This window comes from Bidens hawaiensis, unplaced genomic scaffold (assembly GCF_021521415.1).
Source record: "Bidens hawaiensis isolate Kalapana, Puna unplaced genomic scaffold, B.hawaiensis_p1.1 tig00027767_1, whole genome shotgun sequence".
NCBI classification, from domain to species: Eukaryota; Viridiplantae; Streptophyta; class Magnoliopsida; order Asterales; family Asteraceae; genus Bidens; species Bidens hawaiensis.
This window is the reverse complement of record NW_027494501.1, coordinates 145,464-165,363: the sequence shown is the minus strand read 5'-3', so window position 1 is coordinate 165,363 and position 19,900 is coordinate 145,464. Positions and strand designations below refer to the sequence as shown.

Below are 19,900 nucleotides of genomic sequence, written 5' to 3'. Positions count from 1 at the left end.
AGGTGACAAAATTACAGGAGACAACTGATAGAATAGAAAATCTAAACAACTAATAAAATACAAATGGAAACCTACCTTTGGAAGTCTTCTTCACTGCTTTGATCTTCAGTAGTTTTGGTGTTCTATTTAGAGTCTTCAGTAGTTTTCTAGATCCGTTGTTCCATGTCAGCACATATGCAGTTAACTCGGCTGATATATCAGTTATCGGACCCATGGTATGATATCGGTGCAAAATATCGGTCATAATATCGGTGGAATATTATCGGCGATAATGGTCGATATATCGCAGATATTTTGCTTCAATAAGATCGCTTGTATCACTAATTTACTCGGTTTGGGCCATTTTTATGTTTTTACTTATATGATTCACTGGAATAGCTACAATTTACACTACAAGGTGGTAGTTCGTGAAAACATATCGACTTCATGGAGATTTTTGACGTCAATTATGACGCGGGCACTGCCAATTCTGCCAGAAAAGATGAACTATAAAGGGAATGGCGCCATAAAGGTTGAAGAAGGAAGTGATGGATATGACTTGTTAGTTTTTTAGGTTTGAGTTTTTTAAACTTATAGAAGTTAATTTTCACACTTAGCCCCCCTTTCTTTCACTAGTGCACATAAAAGGTGTAAAATCAGTTTGTGTATTATAACAATTACCCACTCTATCTTCACTAATTTACATTTTGGTCTTTAAAATTATTTAATTATACGTAAAAGTTATAAAATTAACATTATATGCATATACAATATATGTACATATAAATTTATACATGATATTGAATAACCGATATCTCACAGTGAAAAACGATATATTATGTATCGTTCTTTGACCAATATATGATATTTGTCCGTATTAGCTGCTTAGGTCAGCACTTTCGAAGCATATCATTATTTTTTATTGTTTTAAGTGGAGAAAAACTGATTTTATAATCAATTGTAGTTGTTTGGTCTTTGACAAATCAGTCTTTTCCAAATTCAACGGTCCACGCAGATTTTTATAGACCTATGAGAATGGTATCCATTTGAGGCAGTCAAGACATTCTTGTGTGTTTATATATAACTAGCGTTTTACCGTGCCAGACAAGTTGGTAAAACCTGGGCAATGATAAAACCAAACTTTATCAGTCGCAATGGTTGAGACGGTAAATCAATGCGAAATCAGCCGGTTTCAGCCATGTGTGTCATTGTACCGGAACTACAGACAAAATAAAAAAATAATAATAAAATTTGAGGGTGACCAAGTGGCGTCGGACAGTAAAACTCGGTCGTTTGTAAAACGCTACATTTGTCAATCTTGGGCGTCGAGACAGCGAGTCTACGCAAATTCAGCTGGTTTCCATCACGTTCGTTATGGTATCGGAATTAAAACAAAAACTAACAACAAAATCGGCATTCGGTCGGTTTTAGTTATGTTTGTTACGAATCGAACTAAAGCAAACTAAAAAGAACCAATAAGGTGCCGCAAAGTTTCCCAGCCGGGACTTTGCGGCACCAAACTTTGTAATTATATTATATAATAATGATTTGAGTAGAAAGTCATGGGCGTACTTCCTTAAGGAAAAATCATAGGTTCTTCGTTATTTCAAATTATTCAAGTTGACGGTAAAAACCACAATGATCATATGATAAATACAATTCGTCCATACAATGAAGGAAAATTCACTTATTTAATCTTTTCAAAAAAAATGGAATCAAGAACTAAAACAACACTTGATACCCTCCGCAATAAATCGGAGTTGCAAAAAGAAAAAAAATAGAACCTTGATTAAACCTTCAAGAAGAATTTTTGAAAGAAAGTAAAGAAATCTACTTGACATATGTTGAGTAAAATTAATTAGATGTGCCGACTACTAAATTGTGCACCAACGAATAGTGTTACGGACGCCACCTCTCAAGAAACCTGGTATGGAACGATACCTGGTATTGAACATCTTAGAACATTTGGATACATTATTTACACACACACATTTACACACCGGGTGTAAAACAAGGGTAACATGATGACAAGTCATATATATGTATTTTTACTGTGTGTAGTGAATCTTCGAAACCCTACATATTGTACAATCCAATAATAGATAAAAGTATCACCAGCGGGGATATTTGTAACATCCTACTTTCGGTAATAATAATAAAATAAACTTCGTCTATTTTATAATGGGTCATTATCGGTTTAAATAAATAGAATATGAGTTGGGCTAGTGTTGGGTTAAATGGATATGGGTTATAGAGTTGGGTTATGAAAGAAAGAAGGAAAGACCATGGGCTTAAGCCCATGATCCCATAATTATATAAACCTTAAATCACCATTTAATCCCTCATTTACACATATCCCTTACACCACCCAAAACACACACTTAAGTTTTCTCTCTAGTTCTTCCTTTCTCTAAAACCGGAACTAAGAAGGAAACCGAGCACCGACCCGAGTATAAGCTTACACCCGTTAGATATAATCACGAAACGACGAGCCAACACCGTTAAACCATTTAAGTCACGAGATCCGGGTGGAATCGGGTATAAACCGAACCTATGATGAGCTTAGGGGTCACCCTAGCCCAGATCTGGATCGAACGAGACGAAAAACGGTGAAAAACGAGTTAAAACTCGTTTTTCCGGTGAATTCGCGATTTTCCAGCGGCTTTCCGTCGGCGGCGCTGGAAAGTTAATACGAGGTAAAGAATGTCAGGGAATGTTCTGACATTCCCTGACCTAACCCTAGTTCGTTATGGGAACTTAACGAATTGGGAGGTGATTCGTTAGTTGATTCGCATAAGGGAGCACGAAGAACTAGCTCTAGTTCGTCTCTGATTTGTAGGGGAAAAGGGTCACGAATAACCTTTGATTCGTTATGACCAGTTCGTTAAAAGAGAAAACGAATTAGATGGACCAATTCGTTATATGGACTGTTTCGCTATGGAACTGATTCGTTAAGGAGTCTAGTTCGTTAAAGGGTCCAAATTCGTTATAGGAACCAGTTCGCTAAGATAAGCCAATCGTTATGAACCAGTAACGAATCAGAAGTTTAACATAATGACAAGAACAGTCCCTGGACTTAGAAAGGAATGAATAAATTACAAATAAGCCCTTGAACTTTTAAGTAAGCCAATCGACCCCAGCCAGGGGCTCTGCCCCTTGGACCCTGCTAGGGCGCTGCCCCCGGACCCCCGTCCGTTGAGGGTTATAATTAGACTATAAACGCAATATGGATAGTGATAGTTAATTGATGCATGTAATTATTATACAGTTAGCCGTGCCCAACTGGAGAAAGGAATAACTATTAACGGTGAACGTAACCGACTTCAGGTGAGTTTCTAGCCCCATTCCTTGTTATGTTTTCGGGGCTGTGTGCATACTCGATGTGATTAGTTAATACACTTATCCTAAGTGATAAGTGTATGCCATAAATGTATTATGTGAAATGTATGAATGATTTCTTGTTGATACATGAATGATCTTCGGAATTGCATGTACTGTCAGGAAATGGTTGGTGTTATATGTATGTTGTAAGATGAAGAATGAATGATGTATGTATGTGCGAAACTTACGATTATGTATATAGAAAGTATGTTAAGGAGGTATGGAAGAAAGGGTACCGGACCCTAATAATATCCGAGGATGGAGGGTGACCGGACCCTAATAATATCCGAGGATGGAGGGTACCGGACCCTAATAATATCCGAGGATGAAGGGTGACCGGACTTTAATAATATCCGAGGATGGAGGGTACCGGACCCTAATAATATCCGAGGTATGTAGGGCGAATGCTCTTTATAACGCAAGGCTAGTTATGAATGTATATGAAGGAATGATGGACAGGTTAAGTATGTAATGCGTACCTACGGGCATGTATATGTGTATGCAAAGTAAGTTATGTGATTAACTATAACTCACTCAGCGTAGCTGACTTTTAGTATGCACGCAGGCAAATAAGTTGAGGCAGCTCGCGTGATTGAAGACACATGGCATGGAATCGAAGATACTGGCATCTCGAAGAAATGTTGTGATGTTTTAAAGACTATGTTTTATTTAATTGACTATGAATGTTTTATAAGATAAGATTTGAAGGTTATGTAACATATTATGGTTGAAGTTTTAATGTTCCGCGAATGTTTTAATTAACTCTGATTTAGAACTGTGTTTATGAGTAAATCCAACACCAAAGTAGGGCTACCGGTAACGGGTCTTTACAATATTTGGTTTGATAAAGACAATGAAAGGAATTAATTCGAAAGTAAGGACACTAATACATATACAGATCTAAATACAAAGAAGCCTATGTTGGTATCAGATGAAAAATAAGCGAGGCTAAACACAGAAGTGAGGAAGTCTATCAATATTGATTTGATTATAATTGAATTGGATACATAGAAGGAAAACAAGACTCCCTTATATGTAGAGAGTTTAACAACGAAACTAAACTTAAAACTAGGACTTCAACAACTAACCTTGATGACCAGGATATTTATTTAAAAAACAAAACAAACTTTTAACGATAATATCTTGATAGCCTTCAATTACCGCATGCCATAAGCGTTCATGAATCACACTTCAATACCCTCCCTTGGTTTATGCTCCATTACACCAAACCAGTAACGAAAATAAACAAATTCTTCTCTTGAGAGGGCTTTTGTTAAAACATCTTCCAGTTGCTCATTAGTATTGCAATGCACTAACTTGACTCATTCTTGTGAGACCATTTCACTAATAAAGTGATGTTTTAATTCTATATGCTTGGACCCGCTATACATACTGGATTCTTGCTCAAGTTTATAGTAGACTGATTATCACAATAAATCAGTGTAGCTCCTTTTTGTTCAAAACCAAGATTAGTATGAATTCTCCTTAGCCATATAGCCTGACAAGTAGCTGCAGTGGAGGCAATGTATTCAACTTCTGTGCTTGATAGAGCAACAGTCGCCTGTTTCTTTGAGCTTCAAGATACTGCAGCAGTTCCAAGGGTAAAAATATGTTTTTTTATAAAGGCTTTTAAATATACATAAAAGATAAATAGAAAAAAAATTGTTAAATAAAAATAGAAAAAAAAATGCTTTTATAGAAGTAATCTTACTATTCTATTAAAGCAACCCATCTTTTCCACGTGTCTTTTAACTAGGTTATCCACATAAGATGTCAAATATACAATTTCAATAAATAAATTATCCACCTAATTAACAATTTAATTTTAAACATTAACTCCTAATTTAAAAAAAGTTTCAAAATAAATGAATATAATCACCATTTATTGAGTAATAAAGACAATAAATTGTCTTCATTGTTATTTTTAAAAATTTTAAGACTTTTTATTTTATTTTATTTGGGTTTTGGGGGATTATTTATGAATAATTGGACCGGATGTACGGATATTAGGATTGAAGTGGTGGTTTAACTCACGAAGTTTGTATTTATTGTTACTTTATTAAACATCATAATAAAAATTATAATTGTTATATTCTCATTGTTATATTCATATTTGTAGCATTATTTATATTGTGCACTTATATATTTTATAATTTCAATAAAAATAGTTTCATAACACGCAACTTATGTTACAACATCTACATGTTTACGCTTTATAGTTTACGACATATGATTTCAGTAGATGATAAAGTTTAAGTAACATGTCTCTTTTTGTTTCATGGTATAAGTTAGAATTATGTGGTATAAATTAGAAATATGTTTTAAATCTTTATTTTTCTCTTTTTATCTTTGTATGTTGGATTCTTTTAGTTAAAACAACAATGTGATACCTTATATTAATAATATTAGATTATCTTAATTACGTTTACAATTCGTTAAAATGTATAACACACACACACACATACACATATATATAGTTAGTTTTATATATTTTCATCCGTGTGTAACACGGGATCTAACCTAGTAATGATAATAAAATATAACAAAAGAAACAACAATAAAATTCAAATCGTATTAATGTAAAACTTGAGGGAGAAGGGATGTTTAGTAAAAATGGATGGGAGTGGGTACGTTTAGCAACACCCAATGAATATATAAGGCTAAATAGATGAAATTGATCAAGAAAATGTTTTTGATTAATATTGAACTAGGTTAGTGTTTCGTGTAATACACATATGAAAAATATAAAAAACGTCAAATATACATATATGAATTATATAATGAAAATTATAATATTATAAATTATAAAATATTACATAATGAATATTATGGATGAGCAATTACATATTTCCTAAATACATAAATAGGTAAATATAATTTGTATTTGTAATTTAAAAAAAATCAAAATGGAATGTTGTCAATATATATCTATCAAGGAAAAAAGGAATATTAGCATCAATTCATCTTAGTTAAGTTGATGAGCCACAAATATTTTAAAAGCAATGTAGTGAGCTTGATTCCCAAGAACAACATATTTTTCATTTAGCCGTTCCGGTTTAAAACTCTAAAAAAAGAATTATTTTAATTAAACCAAATAAATAATGAAATGAAATTGTTAAGTTGAAAACTTTTACATTTGTCATCCTATGTGGATAGCCTAGTTGAATGACATGTGTACACTATATCCTCTTTTAATAGTATAAGATAGGGATTATATACAAAAGAAAATATAGAAATCGAACTAGATCTCTTAAATAGAGATGTTAGCAGCGTCTAGATCCCTAAGACCCGGCTATAATGTTAGAAAAATAAAATAAATTAAACAATTAGCCATTACATCATTTCCCTTCTTAAGAAGATGTTACAACCAAATGACAACAATGACTAGTCATTGGAGATCACCAATCAAGGATTCGTAGTCTTTTATTATACCTTTCATTATTTAGTCAGTAGTTTCATCTATTTAGTTGTATCGTTCTTCTTGTAAAAATATAGCAAAACGCCAAAACAAACATACAAAATTTCTGAATATGAATTATCTTTTTAATATTTCCGATTACCCGTCAATATTCCCGATTACTCGTGTCAACATGGTATCTGGGAAGTGTTTATGATCATTGGATTAAACGTGCTCAATACTTGTCATCCCCAATTCAATCAAAAATCTCAAACACCACCACACATGGATTGCCAGCAATTGGTATCTCGAACCCTAACTTCTTCAATCGAGACCACACCATTTGTCAAATCACATCACAACAACAACAACATTTTCTTCAACAAAACTACAAAATCAACTAATTGGGCGTATTGAGAATGCGAATTTATCCCAGTCAATTTTGCTTGGTCAAGCCGGATATGAGGCGCGCACCGTGGTGGTTTAGCAGCCGCAATTGTGGATTCGACAGTAGAGGAAAATATGGTGTCTTGGTTGGTGTAGAGACTTATGGAACAGCCGATCAAATTCACTACAATAGAGGTAAAGGGTTTGAGAACTTATTCTTGAACCCCTTTATTCGCAATCCTAATTTATCAATCTTGTTTAAAAACAATTACATAAACCCTTTGAAGAATCTTCAAAATTTAAAATTATTGTAAAAAACATATTTATTTTGATGTTGGCCAGAATTTTAGGGTGGTTAAAAATAAAGGACCCGAAAATTATGTTTTTTGGAAAAACAACTGATGTGCTACAAACAATCAATTAAATATTAACTAAATTAAACAAGTAATAAAAACTAGACCTAAGACTCAACTACACAAAGCACCGGCAAGTGAACCGGTCAATTGTACTAAAGCTAAGTAAGTCCGGAATATCGAACCTACAGGACTCTATAAATTACGTAAATTAACTCATTAGACTCGACTTACGACACGACTACTTATTATTAATGTTTTAAGGGGGATTTTAAACTAATATTAAAGTAAGAAATTAAATAAACAAGTAAACTAGAAACAAGCAATCAAACACAAGATCGAAACCAATAAGAGAATGAATCTACCTAGGTAAGAATCCCATGCATCAACAATCATCAAGCAACGGACAAATAACATGATATAGAAAGTAATTTCTAAACGTATTCATCTAACAAACCCTAAAGGACCCTTGACCAAATCAAACGAAATCCCAAAGAATAATTATCTACTATTATAATAAAAGACTACTTACTTGTGCCACTTGTCACTCCCTTAGTCATTCTCATTTTTTTAGCCTTTTTCAAAAACATAAATTCAACAAACATTATTTTGGATCTAGTCAACTCATTTACTATAATTACTAAAAATTCGAATTCTTTGTATATATGGAAAACTACAATCACGATTTACTAGCTATTTAAAACTTTTCATTATGTCTTTTTTTTCATAACTAAGATACCATTAGTTTGTTTTCTCGTTATTCATATTTTGTTGACTATATTTTGCTTAATGTGCAAAGTTTTAACATTTTCATTAAAATCACTTTATTTAATATATTTATAATTAAGAGAATTTTAGGTAAATATAAAAACCATTATTAGTTTTAGCTAAAACTTTGGAAACCTACAATTCAGGTTTTCTTGCTAAAACTCTAATCATACGAATAATTATTAGTTTTAAACCTTAAAATCAAGTATTAAATTATATCTTTTTTTCCTTATTAATACATATATAAGTGTGAAAACAATCATGGTTTACTATGTGTTTAATATTTCAACAACTTTCCAAATGAAATTATCTAATCACACGAGATATGTATCAAATTATTGATATTCATTATTTAACACTTTTAACTAATATAAATGTGAGTGATTTGATTTTTCAGTTTTTCCTAAATATAAATCAATAGATTATTTTAGGTAGATTTTTTTAAGGAAGAAATCAAGGGTCTAATATGATCAAGCTATAGTAACGGTTTTTTTATTTAATCTGGTCAGCTCATTTACCATGATTGTTTCCTGTAAATCTGAATTCTTTCATTATTTTAAAAACTACAATCATGATTTTTTAATTGTTTTAAATAATTATAGAGATAGAGATATATCAATTTAAATAAATATTGCAACTTCTTCTTAAAATAATCACTAATCACACGGGATTAGTATTCAAAGTTTTAAACATTCTTTATCTAATGTTTTCAAGTACTGTATATAAGAACATCTTGTGGTACTTTGCTAACTCATACAGTAATCAACGTTTTCATAATTATGGCAAACAAGTTAATATGTCTTTTTCATATTTATGCCAATTACATTCCTTGTGTAATACTTTCAACTATTTCATATATTCCTTGATTATATGACTTTTAATTGTAATAAATAAAAAAACTTGAAATATTTCAATACAAGTCGGTTGGTGACAGCAAATTATCATGCTCATTCAACTTCCGATTCAATTAGTATAATACTTTGTATTAAAAGTCCGTTAGTATAATGTTGTCACACCCCGACCAAAGGCGGCGGAACATGCCGGGGTGCAACGTGATTGGCCAAATACACAAGACACTATTTAAAGTGAAAATAATTATTTAACTCATTTTATTTCAACAAATCAAATATACAACACGTCTCGTCCACACAAACAAGTTGGAAACAAGTAACAATTATATTGTTCGTTTTACTAATATCCTAATGGTCTTGGTAACGTTTTCGTCAAGTCCTCAAGTCAACAAAAGTCAAACTTGTAACATTTCATAAAATAAAGTTTGTCAACACTAAGGTTGGTGAGCAATTCATAAGTTTGAGCATATAAGTATATAGTAATAAAAAGCCACAAAACTTGTATACATAACAATAAATAAAAGCAACAACTTGGATAAATTGACAATCGCTAATAGAATTACGTTAGCGCCACCTAGCTACAAGGGGTTACCAAGTAGTCTAGGATTTAATAGAATATCGTTAATTGCATTACGTTAACGACACCGTGCTATAAGAGAATACCAGATAGATCACGGATTTATAGACTTCCCCATGACTGAAAGCGATAAACACATAGGCACATAGCATGTAAGCATAGAACACCAAATCAAGAAATTATTCAAGTAAAGTATACAATCACGTTTGTGGGTTTAAAGATTCAAGTAATTGAAACATTTAGTTTGATAAGTATGAAATGTCACCCCAAAATGAAAGATGGAAAAAGAGGTATGAAAGTACTCACCTCGACTGATGAACCGAGAAATAAATAGATAAATAAACGAAGCTCGAACGGTAAACGAACAGATCCGACTTGAAACGATAAACACCTTAGCTAAAATAAATAGTGTAATATTTATTAATTAACTTGAAAACATAATGAAACTATATTGGAAACATTGAACGAGGAGGTTCGGTTGTTAATCGGGTTGCCGGTGAACATGCTTGAACTTATACTTAATTGATAATCCAAATAAAATGATAACGTATTAATGAGCTTTAATGATCACAAATATTAAATAGAAAACTAACAGCGTTTAAATCAAGAGTTCGGTTTTATATAAATGAGTTGATAATAAAGCTTATAATATTATTATTAATGGTAATGATAGTAATGATAATAATACTTCAAAAAAAGATATGTTATATATATATATATATAGATATAAGATAATGAAGATAATAATAATAACAATAATTATTATTAATATTCCTAATAGTATAATATATATAACAATAATTATTATTAATAATACAAGTAATAATAGTTATATAATAAAAGCCTTGGTATTAATTAAAGTGTTGTTGGTAAAAAAAATAATAATAATAATAGTAAATAATATTGACAATAAACAATGATACCATAATCGATGTCGGTTCGAGTTTTAAACGAGTTCACAAAAATAAATACAATAGTATTATTGCTAGTAATTAATAATAACAATATGATTTTAATGGATAATAATAATATGATCTTTATTGATTATAATGACAACTTTAATATTTATAATAATAATGATAATAATAATAATAATAATAATAATAATAATAATAATAATAATAATATTTATAATAATAATGATAATAATATTAATGATAAATAAGTATAATAGTAAGTTATATCTAATAATACTAATAATAATCTTTACGTAGCGATATTAGTATTAATAGCAACAATAAATTTTATTGTATGAAAAGATACTACCAAAACCGGCTAGGACGAGACCCAAACCTGAGACCTCTCGTTCAACAACTTATGTACAAACCAACCGAACCAAAATAATTAAACCTAAGAACTTATTATATCCATTTCCCGGGTGTTCATCTTTTACCCAAAACAAACCAACTCAATACCCAAATCAACCCGTTTCAAATTATATAATCCAACAACATAATCGATTTTTAACGGTTTAAATCTGACAATCTCTATACGAAAAATAACAATACCAAAACTCGAATTAACTTTACCTATTATATGTTTGCGAGCTATCGGAGATGAAGAAACAAAGAAACTGCCAGAGCCGATTCCGGCCGTCGGAGACGCGCCGGAAACGAAACAGAGAGAGAGAGAGAGAAAGTGAGAGGGAGAGAGATGACGCGAGAGAGATAGAGATAGAGAAAGAGCCGAGAGATAGAGGGACGGCGAGAGAGAGGAAGCAGAGAGAGAGCTCGTCGCCAGAGATCCGGAGACGCCGGAAAAACGGCAGGGCGGTGGGGTGGCCGGAAAATCGTGGGGAGAAAGGGAGGTGGCCGGAAAAACATATGAGGGGGGTTATGGGGTCGGAGGTGTTCATCGGAAAAACAAGAGGAAGAAGATGGAGGTGGTGGTGGCGTGCGTCGGTGGTCCGCCGGAGGTGATGGGGTCGCCGGAATTGATTCCGGCCGCCGGAAAACGGCTACAAAGGTGGGGTGGCGGTTGGTAGTTTGATGTTTATGTTTTAGGTTTAGGGTTTTATGTATTTATATATATATATATATATATATATATATATATATATATATATATATATATATATATATATATATATATATATTAGTTATTTGCAAACAGGTCCTCCACCTCCTAAATATTATACTAAGGCTACTAAACTTAACAAATTGTTAACATAGATTGAGAATGGCAAGAAGTACCCCTTACAATTTATAAACAAATTTTATGTTAAATGAACAACGATTAGTACACGCCTGCATGACGGGCTTGATGAACCAAGTACATGAAAACTTTAAAGATCGACTTAAATGATTAATAAATTACCGGGTCGGGTTTACAATACAATACGGGTTTGAACTATGATTTATTAAAATAAACCGCGAAGGAAAAATCGAAACCCGAAATTGACGAATGTCACAAATGTTATTAAAGTATCCAGTGCAATAAAAGAATAACCAACATATATCTTTTTACTTGAAAGAACCCATGTTCTTATATGGACGATTTTATGTTTCCTTGACAAGAGTTACAAGCAGGCATGTGCTAAAGAATTTGATTCTTGATAAACAAGGTAATCTCACTAATACAAGCACAAATATAGTGTACAAGAAAATGTTCTTATTTGTAAAGTATTTGTGTAATGTTTCTTTTGTAATTCCTGTAATTTCAATGTAAGTTGTAATTGTATTAACAATATATGATAATTTCGTCGTTGATTGTATACTTCTTAATGTTTAAATTTTAAAATGAGAAAATTATAATTTGCGTCCCTATGCTTTATGGGTGAGAGCACTTTACAGTCATGAGTCCGATTTTGTGTGTTGCGTGCCACTAAAGCATATGGAGGCAAATCATAATTTTCTCTTTTAAAATTTTCATTAATTACCCGTGTAATACACGGGCCTCAAACTAGTTAGATTATAAAGCAATCAATTATATTGATTTACTCACAGTTATCAAATAGGGTTAATTAATAGTATCTTAGGCAAGCAATCTCACGAAACACTAAACCCTAGATAACTTGATAAGCTAAACAGGACATCATGAACAAGGATAAACACAATAAGCAAGAATATTGTCGCTATCTATCCTAGGATGCGATTGACCAAGACGCATGAACAACTCCTCACCTTACAGCTATTGGAATTTAGCAAAACATTCAAAATCCTAATCAACAATCAACAAGCTTCTATGATCTAATAGGCCTATTCAACCATAATAATCAAAACACCAAGTAATGATTAAACATGAACCTTAAATCTAAAGAACAAAATCAAGAGATAAAAGATCTATGTGAAGCAATAGTTAACAATTAATCAAGATAATAAATACTTATATGCATCATGAAAGCAAAATCAAGTCTTTTACTATTAATAAAACGAAACCATAATCAAAACATTATCCAAAGCAAGAATCAAGCATCAAACATGTTCATCAACCTAGGTAGACATGAAGTCTAGCCTAGCATAGTCATAATCAAAGACAAAAAACTAGAACCAAGAACAAAGAGTAAAATCATAAAAGATGATGAACAAGAACAATGAAAAAGAACGAAAGAACCCATCTTAATCGACCCTTGAACACCCGTATGAAAGCTTGATGATCTTCTCTCTTCCTAGCCTTTAAAACACCTTCAATATTAGCTCTCTCTCCCACAATCGGCTGCCAAGGGTTCTCCCCTCATCTAGGTTTATAATAATATATATATAACGAGCTGGGCCTTAAAACTTACAAAATTCGCTGACCAGACCGCGCAACCGGGCCTGGCCTCCCTCGTCATGCGGCGTGGTGTACACAAGGAGGGCTCCACGAGATTTTCTTGTTATTTGTTGCTTAATCAAGTTAGATCTCTTCCTTAGCTTCCAAGCAACGATAGGAACCTTCTAGACCTTCTTTTCCTTGACTCTCAAGCCACCATCTATATGAAAAATAAATCAAAACTCTTAATTGAAGTAATCATGTAACCGTTGACGAGCAAAACCGAACTTATACTCCAGATGAAACGATAGAAAGAATTAAGTTTAACTTGCAAGACACCAAACGATCTAAACCATGATAAATATATAAAACTTGACTCAAAATCTTAAATAACAAAAGATTAACAAAACACGAACGAAACCAAACTTGAAACATTAAATAAACACAACTTTTCAAGGGATTCGAGATGTATAAATAAACGTATATCAAATATCCCGACACTTACTCTTTTTTCATCCCTGAAAAAAGTCTGATGCAGTTGGATCAGAATCGGAAAATTACGGTCTTACAAACATATAGGTTAATTTAAAGCTTAGATAAACGCAAAAACCGCGATCACCGATATTGTTGTCCACTTAAACCCATGCCTTAATCTTTACCGGGACAAATAAGATCCGACATTAATATTACTTAGCGGTTTACACAATTAAGACCCACTTATTTTCAGCTTTTACCGGACCAGCCCACCCCAACTTGACTTAAACCTCAAAATTAGCAGATTTAAAACTTTTGTTGCTCTATTTTTTTATGAATAGTTAAGATGATCAAGGGTATTGTTTATCCACCTAAGCTTTAGCATCAAAGTCTACCAAGCAGCCATTAGATATGATTAAGGTACAATTAATTAATAGCTAGTGTTCCCCACAACATGACATACCCCCGTTATCAAGCAATACACTGAACCATCACCATAGGTGAGTATGCAAAATTTCATCTGTAGGGCTTACATGTGGCGTGTCCCTTGTGGTCCGTTTCTTAATGGTAATGAGACGCGAGCAAGGGGACCCCATATGGCTAACAACGTGGATGATCAAGTCTGTAATGCATTTCTACTTTTGTACTTTTTGTGATCATGTTTAAAGACTTATGTGGCAGAAATCTGCGGGTTTGCTCTTTTTTAGCTTTATTTTATATATTCACAACCCCATTTGGAATTGTGAATACCCAGATGAATAGACTGCATACAGACCCATAGTCTCCGGACCCAGGGCATCCCATCAATACAAGATTTAAGGTTATAAAACCATACGCCAATGATGTGTAAAACACTAAAACTAGCAGTTTAAGATTTATGTCACAGGCTACACGACATACTCTAACGTTATACCTACCCAAGCATCATATGATAACGTATTCAAATTTTTAAACTTTTCAAACTTTATAATATTTTCACTTTTCATACCAAGAATTAAGGCTTGAGTATGGCCCGACCTTTCATTACTTATCTTACACGGACAAAACGCTTTACCCACAAGAGATTTCCGACACATTTTATCAAATTGTCTTTTCATTTTCAAGGCTGAGCCTACCGACACATCCCAAGTTAAGTGCGCTTTCTTTTATATTATCTCATATTATTAGTAGTTTGAAAAACCAATTTCCGATAAATATCATCATCTCCCACTTTAACGCAAAAAAGTATATTCAAGGGACATTTTTAAAATATTTTTTCAATTTTTTTTATATTTTTTTTATGAAAACAAAGTTCAAGATTTAAACTACGACTCAAATATCCTATCCACACACTTAAATTTTGCATTGTCCTCAATGAAAGGATAATGACGACTTAAAATAAAAATAAAACTAATATAAAGTCGGACTACAAAAAACTAAAAACTAAAAATTAAAAAAAAAAAGCAAAAACAAAATAAAAAGTTAATAAGCTAGATAATGGAAAAGACTTAGCTGGCAATATGCGCATAAAACTTGATGCCAAAGTCTTCTTCCATGAATGTCCTCCAACTACGAACGTGCTAAGCAAATGGTAACTCCTTCTCTCACACACGAACGTAAGCGGCCAAACAAAACAAACATATCTAAAAATGTATCTTATCATAATGATAGATATTATACAATTAAAGTGATTCACATCAACCGACAAATAACACATAATAATTAGCAGCAAATAATAATAAACATAAAGTATACGGCTCGGCTGCTCCATCCCCACACTTATCTTTTTCAATAAATTCTTATTTGGGGATCGCCTCTCTAGCTCACTCAATCTTCAAACTAGCAAAACACAAAAACAAAGAAGAACTACAAAAAACTACGTTAGCGACTCGAAAAAAATAAAAAAAAATGAAAGAAATTATATAAACTCTACACTTGAATTTTCACTCAAGAACCCAGGTTATGCGAATCACGTAGCGGACCGAGTGGAGCTTCCTCCACCTCGGAGAACTCCAATGCCCTCAAATATATCGAATCATGATCCGACCATTCGTCAACCTTTGTCTTCTTCTTTTTAACACCACGAACCCTTTCAATCTTTCGCTTACCACCACCTCTTTCTCTAACACACTTCACCATCTCCCGAGAACTCGAAACCTCTCGCTTCTTCCCCACACTAAATCTCACCGAACGGGAATCGTCAAGACTAGAGCCCATGCCCGAGATAAATGATTCTATCGAATAAACAGGGTGACATGGATCAATGAGACCGTCTTGACCCCTCGGATGTCTCATGGACTTCGCCAAATAAGTGGCAGTATCATCGCCGGCTCTAAGAGTGATCTTACCTTCAAACACGTCAACATGGACGAAAATTTTAAGGTTAACGTAGTGCTTAGCCAAAACTTTTCTGTATGGTTGACCCTATTGGTTTTCTTCCATAAGGCTTTCAAGTTTAAAGAATAAAAAAAGATGTTCACTGGTTTTCCGGCCAGCGAGCGGCATGAGATTTCCGGCAGTTTCAGTTTTAAGAAGATGAAGAACGCAGCATGTTGTCTGTCGTATTAGATTTATTTGTATTTTATAGTGGGTTATAATTGGAATTGGGTATGGGCTTATAGAATAAAAGAGCTGGCCCAATGTAAAAATTAAAAACCTAATGTTTTAGACTTTTAGTGTTATATTTTATTGAGAAGTATTGTATCATAATTTATTTCATATTTGCCGTATTCAGTATTTTGAAAAGTCACTATCAAATTTTCAGATTTCTTTATTCATTGTCTGCCAACATCATCATGAAGTAAGTTTGTATATTTACTTTTGATTCTTTTTAGATGGCATACTAGTTTTTTATTACTTTTCTTTCTTTTTGGTTTTTTAATTTAGTTGTTTAAGTTTTGAGACATTTAATTAGGATATTGTTGTATCAATTCTTATATATATATATATATATATATATATATATATATATATATATATATATATATATATTATTTTATGTGCAGAAACGCAAGTATAAAAACCTATTTTGATAAAATACCCAAACCAAACATCAAGAATTCGTCAAATTCGTCAAATTCGAATGAAAATAATAATAAAAGAAGTCGAGAGGAAATTGAATTATCTGAAGATGAAATTGTTGGTGACACGGCCTTGCGTAAATCAATTACCGAATATTCGATGAATATACGAGAGGAAGTAAGAAGACGATATATAGCGAAAGGCCCTTGTCAACCAATAGGACATGCTTAACTTAAAAAGAAAATTTGTGGTCATATGAGAAAATTTCAAGAAGCTTGGTTTGACAACTTTTGTTGGTTAGAATATAGTGTATCGAAAGATGCCGCATTTTGCTTATGGTGTTATTTGTTTCCTATGGGTAATAAACATGGAGATGATGTTTTTATCAACCACGGTTTTAAAAATTGGAAAAAAGCATTTGAAAATTTTGTGATCATGAAGGGGGCCAAAGTAGTAGACATAATCATGAAAGAGTTCAATTCGAGTTATTCAAAGATCAAAGATAAAATGTAAATTATATGATGTCACGACAATGTAAGCAAGACGAGATCGATTATCGTATACGTTTAACGGCTGTTGTTGATGTGATTCGATTCCTTTTAAACCAAGGTTTGGCTTTTCGCGGGAATGATGAGTCTATAAGTTCTAATAGCCGAGGCAATTTTCTTGAACTTGTCAAATGGTATTGTGAGCATAATGATGAAGTAAATAAAGTGTTCAATTCAAATGCTCCAGGAAATAATCAACTAACTTCACCCAAAATTCAAAAGGAAATTGTCAATGCTTGTGCTACGGAGGTAAGAAACAAAATTGTAAATGAGGTTAAAGGAAAGTTCTTTTCTCTTTTGATTGATAAGTCTCGTGATTGTTCAACAAAGGAGCAAATGGCAGTGGTTTTGAGATACATTGATGATGGTGGAGAAGTTATTGAACGGTTTATCATGGTAGTGCATGTTACCGACACATGTGCGTCATCTTTAAAAGGTGCTATTGATAATTTCTTTGCAAAACATGGTTTAACAATGTTTAGAGTTAGAGGTCAAGGTTATGATGGAGCTTCCAATATGTGTGGTGAGCTAAATGGATTAAAACAAAAAAATTTGGATGAAAATAAACACGCATATTATACTCGTTGTTTTGCTCACCAGTTGCAGTTAGTGGTTGTGGCTACGTCATCCGAATATGCATCCGTGAGTAGTTTTTTTGATTATCTTGCAAAGATTGTGAATTTAGTTGGAGCTTCATGTAAAAGGAAAGATTCTATTCGCCAAAAACAATATGATGAATTCTTTAACCGTATAGAGAGGGGTGAAATTTGTACAGGAAAAGGTAAAAACCAAGAAATGAGCTTAGCTCGAGCAGGTGACACTCGTTGGGGCTCACATCTTAAAACAATAGATCTATTTTTACGTCTATGGAAACCAGTGAGAGAAGTGCTTATTGCTTTATCTAGAGATGCCACAGTTGGTAAAATTCGAGGCCTTGCATTTAGTTTGGCTGAAAAAATGGAAAATTTTGAATTTGTGTTTGTTGGTCATTTAATGTTAAATTTATTAAGAAAAACGAATGACCTGTCACAAGCTTTGCAATTAAAGAATCAAAATATTGGCAATGCCATCCGATTGATTAAAGATGTTAAATACGATATAAAGAAATACAGAGATGAAAGGTGGGAAGAATTAATGAAAGAAGTCACTTCATTTTGTTCTCAAAATGAAATTCATATGCCTAATATGGAAGATGTCATTCCTGGCAGATTCAGACGAACAGTTGATGATGAGCCACAAACATATCTCCATCGTTTCCGTGCTGATCTTTTTTACCAGGTATATTATTTGTATTTATCATAGTTAACAACATTTCACTTGTTAGATTTTTTTGATATTATATTCTCTCACACGTTTCTAGGTTGTTGACCTTTTACTTAAAGAGATGAATGAACGTTTCACTTAGTCAAACACGGAGTTGTTTTTGTGTATAGCTTGCCTTGATCCTAGAGATTCATTTCAAAGCTTTGATCGTGATAGATTATTACGGTTTGCCGAGTTATACTCAAAAGATTTTTCTGACTCTGATATAGCTCAACTAAATATACAACTCGACCGATACATTTTAAATGTGAAAAGTAATGAAGCTTTTTTTAGTCTTCGTGATATCGGAGAACTTGTAAAGAAAATGGTTGAGATGAAATATCACATAACATATGAATTGGTATATGACTACTTGAGTTGGCTTTGGTGTTACCTGTTGCAACAACTACCGTTGAGAGATCTTTTTCCGCGATGAAGTTTATCAAGAACAATTTGCGCAACAAGATGGATGATGTTTTTCTCACCGATTCATTGTTGTGTTATGTTGAGAAAGATGTATTTGCAAGTGTTGACAATGAATCAGTTTTACAACGGTTTCAAACTATGGGGCCTCGAAGGTTACAATTACCAGCTGATACATCGATCCGTAAAAAAAGTGATTGATGTATTTTTTTTTGTTGAAACGGTGATTGATGTTCTTTTTTTTTGTTGAAACGGTGGTTGATGTTCTTTTTATTTTTGTTGAAATGGTGATTGATGTACTTTTTTTCATTCGAAACGATTATTGGCGTATGTTTCTAACGGTCACTGATGTAGTTTAGCATACGTAAAAAATTATATTACAACCCCCCAATAGAAAAGTTTTGGTTCCGTCACTACACGTCAATGATTGCCCTAGCAGTACGTAAGAATGGACGACCCAAAATGATAGGAACTCACTCGTCGGCCTCCATATCCAAAACAACAAAATCAGCGGGAAAAACTAAATTATCTACTTTAACAAGCAAATTCTCCATGATACCCCTCGGATACTTAACGGAACGATCGGCTAAAGACAACGTCATACGAGTAGGGGTGAGCTCTCCTAGGCCTAGATTTTCATATAAATAATACGGAATGAGTTTTATACTAGCTCTAAGATTGGCCAATGCTTGACACGTCGTATCACTTCCGAAAAGACATGGAATGGTAAAAACACCGGGGTCGGGTAACTTCTCCGGTACTTTATTAAG

General features: G+C 32.9%; 1 protein-coding gene across 1 annotated transcript; it reads left to right on the top strand.

Annotated features, from left to right (window-relative positions):
- The first annotated feature begins 17,378 nt into the window (after positions 1 to 17,378).
- On the top strand, positions 17,379 to 18,810 carry LOC143575866 (uncharacterized). Its single transcript, XM_077060125.1, has 3 exons — positions 17,379 to 18,324; positions 18,439 to 18,683; positions 18,766 to 18,810. The coding sequence occupies exons 1-3, from the start codon at positions 17,379 to 17,381 to the stop codon at positions 18,808 to 18,810; spliced, it is 1,236 nt and encodes a 411-aa protein (XP_076916240.1).
- The last annotated feature ends 1,090 nt before the right edge of the window (positions 18,811 to 19,900 follow it).

Excerpts from the sequence above, each read along its gene's own strand:
- LOC143575866 (XM_077060125.1), top strand. The coding sequence starts at position 17,379 with ATGTCACGACAATGTAAGCAAGACGAGATCGATTATCGTATACGTTTA. Across the intron at positions 18,325-18,438 it reads ATCTAGAGATGCCACAGTTG|CTTTGCAATTAAAGAATCAA; the intron begins GTAAAATTCGAG and ends ACCTGTCACAAG. Across the intron at positions 18,684-18,765 it reads GTGCTGATCTTTTTTACCAG|GTTGTTGACCTTTTACTTAA; the intron begins GTATATTATTTG and ends ACACGTTTCTAG.